The 13,602-nt window shown below is 53.3% G+C and overlaps 4 protein-coding genes across 4 annotated transcripts; 2 read left to right on the top strand and 2 right to left on the bottom strand.

Annotated features, from left to right (window-relative positions):
- Positions 1-680: 680 nt before the first annotated feature.
- J4E79_001863 (uncharacterized protein) lies at positions 681-1,600 on the bottom strand (the record flags this gene model as incomplete). The annotated part of the gene is made up of 2 exons (XM_049350768.1): positions 681-1,283; positions 1,361-1,600. The coding sequence occupies 2 exons, from the start codon at positions 1,598-1,600 to the stop codon at positions 681-683; spliced, it is 843 nt and encodes a 280-aa protein (XP_049214607.1).
- Positions 1,601-3,074: 1,474 nt separating this feature from the next.
- Positions 3,075-4,820, bottom strand: J4E79_001862 (uncharacterized protein; the record flags this gene model as incomplete). The annotated part of the gene is made up of 2 exons (XM_049350767.1): positions 3,075-4,383; positions 4,435-4,820. The coding sequence occupies 2 exons, from the start codon at positions 4,818-4,820 to the stop codon at positions 3,075-3,077; spliced, it is 1,695 nt and encodes a 564-aa protein (XP_049214606.1).
- A 565-nt stretch (positions 4,821-5,385) lies between these two features.
- J4E79_001861 (uncharacterized protein) lies at positions 5,386-6,951 on the top strand (the record flags this gene model as incomplete). Its single annotated transcript, XM_049350766.1, has 1 exon — positions 5,386-6,951. The coding sequence occupies one exon, from the start codon at positions 5,386-5,388 to the stop codon at positions 6,949-6,951; it is 1,566 nt and encodes a 521-aa protein (XP_049214605.1).
- A 4,060-nt stretch (positions 6,952-11,011) lies between these two features.
- Positions 11,012-12,892, top strand: J4E79_001860 (uncharacterized protein; the record flags this gene model as incomplete). Its single annotated transcript, XM_049350765.1, has 4 exons — positions 11,012-11,265; positions 11,323-11,390; positions 11,445-12,459; positions 12,508-12,892. 4 exons carry the CDS (start codon positions 11,012-11,014, stop codon positions 12,890-12,892), a joined length of 1,722 nt encoding a protein of 573 aa, XP_049214604.1.
- Positions 12,893-13,602: the final 710 nt, after the last annotated feature.

Below are 13,602 nucleotides of genomic sequence, written 5' to 3'. Positions count from 1 at the left end.
GCTATACGTTCCCGGTTGTTGTTGAGTTGCTCGGGAACGAGACATCCCGAAGATAAAAAGTTTGACTGAGAAGAAGAGACGAAAACCGAGTATTGTAATATACCTAGGTAGATATTATACAGAACAACGTATATCTGACTGGAAGACGAAGACTTGGCAGTAGCTAGTCTGAGAATGTGATACAACATTTGTTCCTCTTTATGAGCAGTTCAAGTCACCAACAGATAAGAGGACCTCGGAATTGAAAGCGCGCGCGAATTTGACCATCGCGAATCCTGGCGCGAACTGTTCCGTTGTGAAAGGAGTGTGTGCCTTGAGCGTGTGTTTCATGATCATAGCGCGTTAAGTGCAACTGAATGGCACAGCAGCGCTTAACTGCGCCGCGGCGAACCGCCTCCTTGTCCACCAGTGTCGTAGCTGAACAGAAGTTTAGCCAAAAACGACGAAACTTTGTCTTCAATTCTTGGTCGTTTGAGTTCGAAGAGACGACGGTAAACCAGACCACCACAGTTTCGGCGATCGTGGATTGATGGTCGGGTATTTGATGTTGACAAACTCCAAATCACATCCAGACTTGCTTTTTCTCAATCATCAAACAGAACTTGTTGAGACATAGACGATTGTAATGCTCCGAGCTATCCTGGAGATCTCTGCGTTGTTACTACGCCTGCGTCCGCGCCTTATACGTAGTCCCTCTCCGTAGACCTTGGATCCGGGGATGCTACACCACGAAACCGCGTGGCCCAATATCCCTCGGCCAATTCCGCGCCAATACGACGCTCCTTGGTTCGGACAGTGTCATTCCAGGACTCTTTCAGATTGATCGGTTTGTTTGGAATTTCCAGGAGACACGAGGTGAAGTCAAGTGGGACCGAAGCCCGGATCTTCTCGTTCTTTCGCCATACCCACGCTAAATCATTTTCGGCGTCAAGGTTCAAATGCTCTAAGCCCCATTCTTCGGTCAGATTCATGCCGTCTATAAGGTCTGTGAGTGCAACCATATCGTTGGTGTCGAGAAGACTTTGTGCGAATACTTCTAGTATCGGGTACGGGAGACCCATGTGGCTACGCTCAACATTGGGGGATACGCATTCGATGTGCGCGTCTTCCGAGGGGATCAATGTGAAGCACAGTGCTTTGTTTACGACTTTGAACCGGGGGAAAGTGTGCAGTAGCGACCGCGGGGCGGGTGGGCGTGGCGCATAAGTTTCGTAAGTGGCGGCTGAGCCCAGAAGTGCAGACACTTCTTCAAGCTGTTCTGTGGGCACGCACACCTCCCAGTCCTAGTAGTCCAAGTCAGCAGTACAAGGATTGAGACAATCTAGAGAACGGGGCGTCACTTTGAGCTTACCCTGCGTACCCTTCCGGCGCCGTAGTAGATCAGAGCGGAAATACCAACGAGACAACAGGTAACGCCAGCTGCATCTAGTAGCTTTGCCACTTGTAGAATCTCTAAAGTGCCGTGTCCCCCGCAACTTGGCAGCTCATCGTCGGGGCTCCTATTGATGACAGCGGGGTCATTGAAGTCCTCGACGGGGATCGGTTTGGGAAACGGCAGGTGAGTCAAGTCCCGTTCCTCCTCCCTTGTGTTGTGTTCCATGGTGCGCTTTCTTCTACGGGTTAAGGATATGAAGGGACGGTGGATTGATGACAATTAGAAGGGAGTTATAGCCTAGACGCGGGTACTTGCTCACAGGCTAAGGCGTTCGACCGCGGCTTCAAGGATGCGGTTGGCGATGAGCACTGATCTCGCAGGTGAGATAAGTCTGCGCTGCAGCGTAGTAAATGTTGTTATCGCTGTGAGTTGCAGTGGTGGGAAGGTGCTTCCAAGTTTGCTGAGGTGTGCCGAAGGCGCGAACGCAGCTCTGGATACCAGCTTTCCGCGGTAGCAGCTCTAGTGCACCTGGGCAGACACCAAAAAAAGTTGCACCAGAATCACAAGTTCATTGCGTGAGGAGACTTCATTTATATGTAGATGTGTAGATGGCGTGGGGAAAGAAAAAACGAATTATAATTGTACAACAGCGGAGCTGTACTTGGCTAAGCGGTTGCGAAGCTTGGACCGCATGCCCGATGTGGAAATCAAACCAGTCCGAACAAAACATTCTGTGGGTCGAGCCTCGAGCCTTAAGGAGGCGGTGCGAGAAATATGCGTGTATTCAGAGTTGTATTGTTAAAGCTAAGGTTCCAACTACTGAGAAAGGAGAAATTAGGTATGTACCTAGGTACCCGTGAGGTATTCGGATGATAAGCGGTGAGAAATCCATTCATCAATGGCGAAGCTTCCTCTGATTATGAAACCCAGCTCTATTTAGCGTTCCCCCCGAGCTGATATCATTTGAACTGATTCAACACCATCATCGTAGTTTCATGTATTAACTTTCGCGGTTTTGTTAGCCATCGCGATTACTTGTCCTATATTCATCACAAGTCATGCCAGTACAATATTCGTCGAGGGCAATGCCCATAGCGACTAAATTTCTACGAGGTATGTCTATTGGTTCACGTCGATTCAAGGCTCACTCACGAATGCCTGCTGTTAGATGTTCCATCCGCACAGCCAGCTCCCCATGCGTCCATCACAGACCCCTACTGGACTAAAGAAGCGCTCTTCGGGTTGTTCAGCGTTCTGCTCGTCGTGCTCGTCCCTTGCGTTGGTCTGCTGTTTAGAGCTTGGCTGGCCAGACGACGAGGCAAGAAGCTGTGGACGACAGACTCTAATAGTATGTTTGCTGACCAAGTCTCTTCGTTACAGTATTGACTGAACACAGACAACAACAATCCCGCTGCAGGTCATTCTAGAGCACGAAGACGAAGGCAATCTCGCAACAGAAGAGGTCAGAACAACACGGTCGTTATCATGTGCTGAGGCTCGGATGTTGGAAGACGGATGGACAACAACGGTGTTGCGGTTTGAGGTATGGGGTGCCACGCAAACGATACAAGCGCGTCGGCGTTGAGGGAGTTCGCGGGTCATCTTTGGGGTTTAATTAGCATCGCAAGCAACGTATGGAGTCTTACTGGCATATATTCCTATCCGATCTCAATATCAGGGTATCATGCGCAACCTTCCTCTACATCCCAGCCGGTGCCGCGGACGACAGCCTAACAACCTGTCCTCCATCGCCTCCAGCTTCTTTCTTCCATCCAAGCACCTCGTCTTTGTTCCTCTCCTTGTTGACTTCCCACGGGTTGATGAAGCCAGCGCTCAAATTTCCCGTCTTGACACCTTGGATGGCCAACTTCTGCTTCGCCTGCGCAATGTACGCATTCAGATAACCTTGGGTGATGAGACTACCGCATATGCATTCCAACTCCAGCAAGTCATACTCGTGAGTATACGGCTGCACCCCTTCCATGCCGATAAAGTCCGGGTCGATATATGTCGATTTGCTTGTTGATGCATGATCCTGGTAGATGTGGCCAAAGTTGCGACGACCGGGACCACGGTCTTGCGCGGCCATTGCAGCATTTTTGATGAGCGAGCGCGCCTCTAAGAAGCGGAATACAAGGACGGCTGCGTTGAGGTCGAGCAAAGCAGCCGATTTCGATGCTTCCCCTATGCTTCCAGTAAGGATGAATACCTTGCGGAGAAGTGACCACCATACGAGGGGCTCGCAGTAGTTGCCGATTGGGTAGAAAATACGGTATTTGATCATAAACTCCGCACTTGGATGGGAAAGGTCCAGATTCGTTATCCGACGAAATGTTTCAAGGTCTCCCCTGCGAATCGCACGACAAAGCGGTTCGAACACTTCCCGGAAGCCCACGCATGCAGGGTCGTTGTAGATGAGTTCGTTTGGGAAACGACCGAGGAGTATGTTGGCAGCGACAAGGCAGACTGCGATTAAGCGGCGTTGCTTTGGACACTGCCCGTGGCAACCTCTGTATGCTAGCTCCAGAACGAGCTGAGCTCCGTAGAAGTTGGTGTTGCTGAAGTGGTACCGCCCGAGGTAATAAAGGAAGGTAATGCGCTCCGCAGCCGGGTAGATGTGTAATGGTGGTGAGGAGTTCGATATGTTGTTGAAGATGGTCTCGCAGCTCCCCAGCTTATCGGCCTGGAAGAGGGTCTTCAAACATATGTTTGCCATCTTGTAGATTCCAACCTTCTTCCCGTCAGGCTTACCGTCCTTGATACCTCCGGGTACAGTGTTGCGGTCGTTGAGACATATGATGAAGGCCTGTCGCACGATATTCGCTGCCCGCTCTGGCAATGACTCGCTTTGGCCATCCTCGTCCGCGTCGGTGGTAATGAGATGCATCGTCAAGTCCGGTCTCTTCTCTAATCCAATCGCTACTCTTGCGAATACCTTGGCATAATACATGATGGTAGGAAGCATCAGAATGCCCTTGGTTGGATGCTGCAAAGCGCTATTTGCTCGTCTGGCGTCGCGTTAGCATGAAGTAATTTGATGGCTACTTCCATCAACATACGACTGGAGATCTGTCATCAGCTCGAAAATCAACACAAGATTCTCTGCGTCCATGTCTCGGAGAAAGGTCATCCATCCGACAAGGAAGGTGACCAGCGAACCCCAAGACTGAATAGGTCTGCCCTCCTCATCCTCAGACTCTGCAGTCTCAGTGACGACCCGCCTGACGAGATCCTCGAGACGTTTCTCAGACTGTTCGTTGTTTGCAGGGTAATTCTGCTGCAAGGACTGGATGAGCTCTTGATGGTCTGGCGGGAAAACATTGCCTTCGCCTGGCTCCAGCAGTACGATGGACTGCAATTGATGCGGATCTCCGGCTTGTATCGCAACGTTAACTGCCGTGCATAAGCGCGTCTCTACATCGGGTTGACCCCGGAAGAACGACATGGCTACAAAAGCCACCGTTGGTGGTTGAGGAAGGATTGAGCTAGAGGGTGGAGCGCAAATAGAAGGAGCTGCCCGCTTTCGCATTAGCGTCAGGTCCTAGCTCCAAGTCTCGCCATCCGCCCCATCCCTGTCGACGATCCGGACGAGGCCTCTCATTCGTTCCATCAGCTTGGGTCGACTTTGGCTGCTAGGATACTACTCGGGAAGCAGTAAACGTGGGAAGATTGACTTTCAATAATTTAAGGATACTTTCAACTACCCGTCTTGTCAGCAGGCGGAATCAAGCCAGCCCAACGATGGCTCAGTGCTGTTAAAAGCAACGTTGCAGCCCGAAAGGCTTTCACATGTCGCCTGCAGGACAATGCAACGGGCCCACCGTGACATCACAAGTCGTAATATGCGAAACACAACATCGGAAACTGCACGTTTCCGCAAGGCTCCGTGTGAAAAGCTGAACGTCACGTAAAATGGATCAAGGTCATGCATATCAAGATGCCGCAGCCATCTTCTCGCCTCCGTCTCTCCGTCTCCCTTCTCTCCCAACGAGAGAAAGTCATCCGTCACGATGGGCTACTTTATGAGCTACATCAAATACTTCCTCACTCACCCCATTCTCTTCATCTACGAAGTCATACAATATGTGCTCGACTTTGTGCTCTCGCCAGCACCGCCGCCACCGCATGCAAACCTCGTACGCCCTAAGATCGCAGTCATTGGCGCAGGCCTGACAGGCGTATCCGCTGCATCGCACATTGTCGGTCATGGCTTCGATTGTCGCATCTTCGAAGCCGGATCCAAGAAGAACCTTGGTGGAATTTGGAGCCGGGTGAACAATACGTCTGGTCTACAAATACACTCGCTCATGTACCGATTCCACCCTTCGGTGCATTGGAGCAAAGGATATCCGGATCGCCAGCAGATTGTATCACAAATCAGGTCCCTTTGGGAGCGATATGGTCTTGAGAGTAAGACGGAGTTCAATATGCGTGTTGAAAAGGTGTACAAGGATCCTCACGGACGATGGATCATCAACGACCCCTCTCACGGACGATTCGATGGCGTCATTGCTGCGATTGGCACCTGTGGTGATCCCAAGATGCCAACGCTTCCCGGCCAAGAACACTTCAAAGGCGAAATCTGGCACAGTTCGCAACTCGACGGTAAAGTGGCCAAAGGAAAGAAGGTCGCCATCATAGGTGGCGGTGCCTCAGCCGTCGAGGCCCTAGAATTCGTCGCCAGCGCAGAAGCAGAACACGCCAACGTACTGGCTCGATCCGAGAAGTGGATTATCCCGAGAAATCCTTTCATCGACAGTCTTCTCGCTTTCAACATCTTCGGCATGGAGACCATCTTCAGTTGGATTCCGGAGTATATCCTACGTCTCTTCTTCTACCGCGATCTCTACGACATTTCACCAGCATCCAACAGCGGAAAGGGTCTCTTCACCGAAACACCGATGGTAAACGACTCAGTCCTCGACCTCATCCGCTCAGGTGAAGCATCATGGCTCCGCGGCGATATCCTGGGCTACGACGAGTCTGGCACCGGCATCAAATTTAACAAGCGCGCACGAGGTGTCCCCAAGAACGGACCTGGTTCCGAGAAACTGGTTGAAGCCGACATCGTCATCATGGCGACCGGTTACAAGCGTCCAAGCCTAGGTTTCCTCCCAGACGAGGTCTTCAACGAGCCATACGAACCACCGAACTGGTACCTCCAGGTCTTCCCACCAGAACATCCTTCCATCTGCGCAAACAACTGCACCTACGTCAACGCCATCGGCACGGTCGGCAACTACCACATCGGCATCTACACGCGCTTCCTACTCATGTACCTCGTCGACCCTCTCGCTCGGCCGCGTACTTGGTGGATGAAGCGCTGGATCGACATGACGCGGTTCATCAAGACCAAGGCTCCGGGTGGCGCTTTCGACTTCTTCACGTACTCGGAGCTCATCTACTGGTTCGTGTTCACGATCGCGATCAACCCGTTCAGGTGGAAGTGGGCGGCTTTTGTGTTGTGCGGTATTGGTAAGGGATTGCCGTTGAGTGTGGTCGAGCAGGAAGACAGGGCAAGGGATGGCCTGGGTATGAGGCATATTTTAAGCAACCATGATAACGGGGAGGATTAGACGTGTATCGAAGCGCGATGTAACCGTAGATGTTTAATTCGAGAGGTTCTTCTACCCCAAATATATGCTCGGGAGATTGTAACCATCGTGCGCAATATGGTTTAATTTGTACCGCTGTCTTGCTGGGTGTCTGGTTGCTTCGTTCGTGGGGGTGACATGTCAACTTGACTCCACGGGTCGCATCAAGGCTCTGATCCCTTCTCTCGCGGCATCTAGAACATCATTCAAGTAAACTTTCGGCTTCCAAGGGTGGGAGTGACGTGATCTCATGGACCCTTACATGCGCTTCCGAGCTTCTTCAATTTGCCATACGATGCAATCTCTCAACTAGACCACCTAAGCAAACTTTCGGCATTCCAGAATGGGAGTGACGTGATCTCCTGGACCCTGACAGCCGCTCCCGAGCTTCTTCAATTTGACTCACGATGCAATCTCTCGACTAGAACACCATCTAAATAAACTTTGAGCATCGCAGGGCGGGGGAGGCGTGATCTCAAAGACCCTGATGACCACTTCTGTAGTTCCTCGAAATGACAGACGATCCAATCTCTCGATTTAGCAAGCTTTCGGCATCCTAGGATGGAATTGACGTGATCTGAAAGACCCTGATGACCACACCCGTACTTCCTCAAGATGACATCGGAGGCAATCTCTCCACTAGAACACCACCTAAGCAAAGTTTCGACATCCCAGGGTGCGAGGAACGTGTTCTCAAAAGATCGGTCCAAGGTTATTTCCGCTCCCGAGCCTCTTCAGTCTGTCGACGATGTCACGATGCAATCTCTCAACACAGATCACATGATCTAGGTCCGCAAAAACGAAGCACGTGCAACGCAAGTTGGCTGTTGTAAGAATGAAGCGGGCTTACCAGTCATTAAATATCCCAATCTTGCTCTGTGAGGTTACTGTCTACCGTGTTCACTAAGAAAAGGAGCAGGCGGTGAGGTTTTCCTATCGATATCGCAGATTGCATGGTCGGTGCCTCTGCCACAAACTCCACCCCCTTTTGCACATTTTGAAAAGTTTGCTCGGATGCTCATAATTTACTGACTCTTGAGGGTATTCGGATGATACGAATAGAGTTGTGCAAAGAGGGACCGGCTGGGTACACATGAGGCGCGTCTGACCCCATGCATCGCCATGGCAACAGTGTTGCAAATGCGAAAGGCGCCGGGCAAAACCACACCGTCATGCGGAGGGATGAATCGCAAAGATTGGCAACGGACGATATGCGCGAGGGTATGTTTGGAAAATCATGAGGATGTACCCCGCGGGAAGACGAAACCGCGTTGCAGATTTAAATATACCCTTCTTTGTGGTGGTAATCTGAATCTGACGACGCGGATGCTCACCGGATGTCCCCGCAGTCACAGGCTGAAAGGGAAAGCGCATGTCACAGCGTCCCGCGTTGTCTCAGGAATCGCACCTTCCGAAAACGCCAGGCCGCAAGCGAAGGCGCCGCATGCATCGATGTGAAACCCGTGCTTCTTGTTGGACGCCGAACCCTCGAGGTACATTACTATAGTAACTATAAGTGAATCCTTTGTCACACGAAAGAGGGTCTGATGTGCAACGTGCTGGCCGAGAACGGGATGCACGCGACGCAAGGGATTGAATTTCCGAGATGGCTGATACTGGTGAACGCTTCAAGGAGCTCCAGGAGCTGTCTGGGTTTTCATGGTGAGTGACCCTCGGGCCCGAAACATGTCCCGCGATGTGTCTTGAGAATCATGGGCAGAGTTTTTCTTCACACAGAGTGTCCACCATGATGAAGCTCTTCCTGCACATCATGTCGGATGCGTCCGGCCAGGTGCTGACGCGATATGGACGACGAGACACCATGACAAAGAGTTACGGCTAAGCTGCCACCAGTGACGAGAGTGCAGATTTTCAGGGTCTCGAAACGCGAGGCCTGCTCTGGCGGCGTCGTGAAGCGGGTCCCGAGGTCTGGGGTATATGACGCAGACCCTGTGGTGAGACTCGCCTTCACCTATTTAGGTCAGGTGATGGCGCGAAGTCGGTTGTTTGTGTATACGAAGCTCGACGCGTCGCACCTGGCGACGAGACGATGGTTTTTCGAGGCGCTTGCAACAAGCGCCACAGGCTGGCCGTGCGAAGGCTTGTCGTGTGTCTGGCGGTCCACAAAAGGAGGGGTCAGCCCGTTGGTGGTGGGGTCCAGCCGATCGTGTGCCGTTATGAAGGTTTTGTGCAGACGTGTGGTGGGCAGAGCCGCCGTTCTCGAACAGCGACTCAGCTCGCCTCTGAATGGCACCACAGCAACTATGACAGCGGCCCCCGGCCTCTCCGACAGCCATGGAAGGTCTGCGCTGACGTCTGTTGTTGTTGTCATGTTGTTGCGGCTCTTAGCGAGGGTCGGTGGTCGACAGGTCGACAGTTGTCTGAACTGGTTTGCAGCAGTAGGCGCAAACAGGCGGCCGAGAATAGCAAAGTTGGCAGTTCATCTCAGCCTTATTGCCTATGACGTTTGCAACATGTCGCCATCGCGATCCCAGAGGGGAGAGCTCGATCGCGAGCACGGGACTAGAGCGGTAGCGCGTTGGATGGAGCCATTCCTGTTTTATGCAGCCGCTTAGGGCTAAGGGGATCAGAGGGCGAACGGGCCGGGGTGAGCTCACGTCGTCAAGCCAGCGGCGCCTGCGACGTCGGTCTCGCTGCACCGAATACAGTCTGAAAATCTCCCGCCCGCCCAATGAGTCGCCGACAGAGGAGGCAGCCAATGGCGACGCGTGCAAGCCATGTTACAGCGAGGCGGTTCCCTGGCAGCGACGCCAAGCCTCGTCGCTGGGCCGTACGATGACGAAAGCATGCGCAGATGCAGACCGAGCTTGCCTGATCAAAACAGCTCGCGCTTCGTGAACGAGGCTGGAGATGGGGTAGATGATGCTAGCGTGCATAGAATCTGGATAGTCACGATAGTGTACACGGTGGGCAGAGAGGGGTCGCCGTTCGGTAGCGAGTGCAGCTGGTTTCCCTGGGAGACGGTTGGTACGTTACGCAGGACGGCTAGACGCTCCACGCAGCCCACGCAGAACCACTCCGAGGGGAGAAATTCTCTCGGCGGCGCGAGTTTAGGCGGAGAGCGAACGTATGGTTTCACGTATCGTGCTGGGCTTACAGGGAGCATCCATTCCGCTTGCGTCTGACCCGTGCCGAGCTAGGCAATTGCTTCTCTGGCAACCATGGCAGGAGTGCGCTTTGGCTGCTTTGTCGAGCTTTATCTGAGATCGAGGCCGGACTGAAGCAGCGCGCGTTGGAGCAGTGTGGCCGTGATGCCGTGCCGTGCTGCTATTCAATGGGTACTGCGCGAGGTGGAACAGCTGCGAACGGTTGTTTACGGGCGTGCAGCGCGACTTAGCTGCAGCTGCACGGCGACTACGCGACAGCCTACGCGTGGGATCGCGATCAAATCATGGGCCGGTGTACCTGCGGCGGAATTAGAGGCTGCGGATCAACAGCACCGCTTGGGCGTGGGTGCATAGCCGGGCAAGCAAACTCCAGTCCCCAGTATTCTTTGTCCCGTGCTGAGCAGTGAGGCCTCCGGTGTGTGCAAGCGCCTAGCTCTCAAGCCCACGCCCTGGTCGTCGGCCCTAACCTGGCCCAGCAGCGGGCTACCCCAGCAACCACGGCATGCTCAAATCCAGTGCGTGACCGGGCTCCGCTTCTCTCTTCTCTACCCTTCTCGTCCCCAAGAAGGCCCAATCCCCTCTTAAGTTGGCTGAGCGGATCTTGGACGACGGTTATCGCCAGTATCACTACGGCAAGAGCTACCTCGTTCACCATCCACCTGCCGACCCTCTCCCGGACCCTCCCAGCCTCAGCCTCGCCCATGTCCGGAGCCCGCCTGTAGCATCTCTACCGACATCGACATCGACACCATCACCAGCATCTTCAGAGATTGGAATTAGCTTTCCTGTCTTGTATGCTTATCGCCAGTATTGCATCCTCCCGTCCGACATCACTTCAGACCCGACGTGCAAACGCTCGCTCCGCCCGTTGCCCGGTACGACGATAGCCACGACCAACACGAAACCAATCCACCATGGAGATGTCTTCGCCGCTCGCCGCCATGCACCCGCCGCCCATCCCCGGCCCCTGGGGATACCGCCGTGACCTGCCGCAGTCGAAGCCGCTGTTCGGAGGAGCACACAGCCTGGGCCCCAAGAGCTTCAACTTCCGCGACCTCAGCATGAAGAAGAGTGGGGGGGACTACTTCACCCTGCAGCCCATGCGAGGCTCGTCGCCCACCACCAGCCTGGCCGCCGACATGTCGAGCAACTTGCACATGGACCAGAGGTACAATCCATCCTTTGTCCCTTTGATATTGGCAGCACACTAACGCGCTTGTTTCAGCCCCCAGCTCGCCACGCCGCGTCGGTCGCTCTTCACGTCGAATCTCTTTCACCAGATCGACACCCGGGGTAAGTGGCTGCGCACTCCAAACTGGAAGCACAAGGGCTAACAGGCACAAACAGAAACCACGACCCCATTGGCTCGATGGGAAGGCGTTACGACTCCGCCAATTCCCTCGTCCTCGCCCGGCTTTGCACCAGACTCCATGGACATCTCGCCTCTTCCCCACAAGGCACCCTTCAGCTTCATCAACGACCGCTGCCTGCCCCTACCCTCTCCCTCCCCAGAGGTGACCCCCGGTTCCGACAGCGACATGCTCACCCCATGTGACGAGCTACCCACCCCACCCACATACTCTACGCCCTCGCTCGAGGTTCCCCGACCCGTGTCAGCCGCCGACCGCCGAAAGTCCAATCTTCTCAGGCCCTCTCTTGCGCGCCACAAGAACTACTCCACTAACACTGTGTCGTTTAAGGACCAAGACAAGCCATCGAGCACTCCGCTGCCCGCCTTCCAGTTTGGCTGCGGTGACTTCACCCGGAACTCGTCTTCACTCAGCTTGGACGAGTGCTTCACTGCTTCGCCTCCCCAAGAACGTCGTCCTACTTCCAACGGCTCTCTCTTCGCTTCAAAACCCAAGCCTTTCTCTCTCAACTCTACTGCCGCCCGTGCCAATGGTTCCCCCCTTGCCGCCGTCAGAAAACCCGCCGGTCCTCCTTCTCGTCGTCCCAGCAAGTTCCGCAGATCGTTAAGCATGTTCGAAAGTCCTGGTGAAGTAATGAATGCCAAGCAAGAACAGGATGACTACCAGCCCAGTGGGCTCCAGTCTGTGATGGATGTCGATGATGCCAACACTCTCAAGCTTCCCCACTTCACCACTACTGAGCCAGAGAGTCTCCCTCGCATCACCCACGAGACATTGGTAGAAGTGCTGGATGGTGCTTATGATCACTTGTATGACAACAAGGTCGTCATTGACTGCCGCTTCGAGTACGAATACAATGGTGGACACATTGAAGGTGCATTGAACTTCTGTGACAAGGAGAAGCTTGCCGAGCGTCTCTTCCAGGCCCCGTCTAGCGAGAACACTTTGTTGGTCCTTCACTGCGAGTACTCTGCGCATCGTGCTCCTCTAATGTAAGTTCATCTCATCTTTCGGCTTTGGTCATTCACTAACAACACCAGGGCCAAGTTTGTTCGCTCGCAAGATCGCAAGGAGAACGCGCATCAATATCCTCATCTGTCATTCCCTGAAGTGTACATCCTCGACGGCGGATACAGCTCCTTCTACCATTCACACGCCACTCGCTGCTACCCCCAAAACTACCTTCGCATGGATGCCAAAGAGCATGAACAATCATGTGAACGTGGCCTCAACAAGCTCAAGTTCAAGTCGCGTGCCAAACTCAACCGTGCTACCACCTTCACCTTCGGGCAGCACTGCCAGATGGAAGACAGCCCTACAGCCATGGGCCGGTCAAGATCTGGAAACAATATCTTTGCCCTCGGCAATGACTCCCTGGAAGTCGGACGTGTCACGGCCGCTTCCCGTCGCATGGCTTCTTATTAAGTCTGCACAACGAACAACCAACACTATAACGAAACTAAACTAACTCATGGAGGATTGATTCACGGCGTTATGGATGATTGCTGCATGGCATTGGATCCCCACAGCATTGGCGTTTGGTCCTTTTCCATTCCGGGGCGTTCGAGCGATTTCATTTGGCTTGCATCACTCTCGGAATCTTTGCACAGCGGCAACAGTCTGCATCTGATCTTTGGGGTGTCTCCCCGTTTCTTTTCTATACCCCTTGTCGCGGAGCTGTGGGCCCGGACAAAAGTTCACATTTCTTGATAGGGAACGCTGGATACCCATCTTGTCTACGGCGAGCGTTGAGCAGTCCAAAGAAGGCTGCCTCGCGAGCTTCTTCATTTCCTTTGTTACTATTACCCATCCTCAGACGGATCTCTCCTGGCCTTGCAGCGCTGAAACACTGCCTGCACATGTTCTTCAGAACAAGTATCTAAGAATCATCACGAAACCAAGTACACAAACAGGTCTACGTGCCTCCAGAGCATTAATCACCTACACGGCATCTACTGCCCTTTCCTTAATACAATTCATTTGGTATCATTCTCTACATCACACAGACTGAACTCCTTGGCTTCTCTGGTATAACCATTCGCGCGACTCTTTCATGTATCTATTTGCCTTTACCTACTTCTATTCTCTGGTTCGTATACATGTACAGAGAGGAACGTGAGGAGGTAATGGGCTGT

The sequence above is a fragment of the Alternaria viburni genome, assembly GCF_023758015.1.
Source record: "Alternaria viburni strain BMP 2772 chromosome Unknown scaffold_3, whole genome shotgun sequence".
Taxonomy (NCBI): Eukaryota; Fungi; Ascomycota; class Dothideomycetes; order Pleosporales; family Pleosporaceae; genus Alternaria; species Alternaria viburni.
Note: the sequence above shows the minus strand (reverse complement) of the source record. Positions and strands in the feature narration are given on the sequence as shown.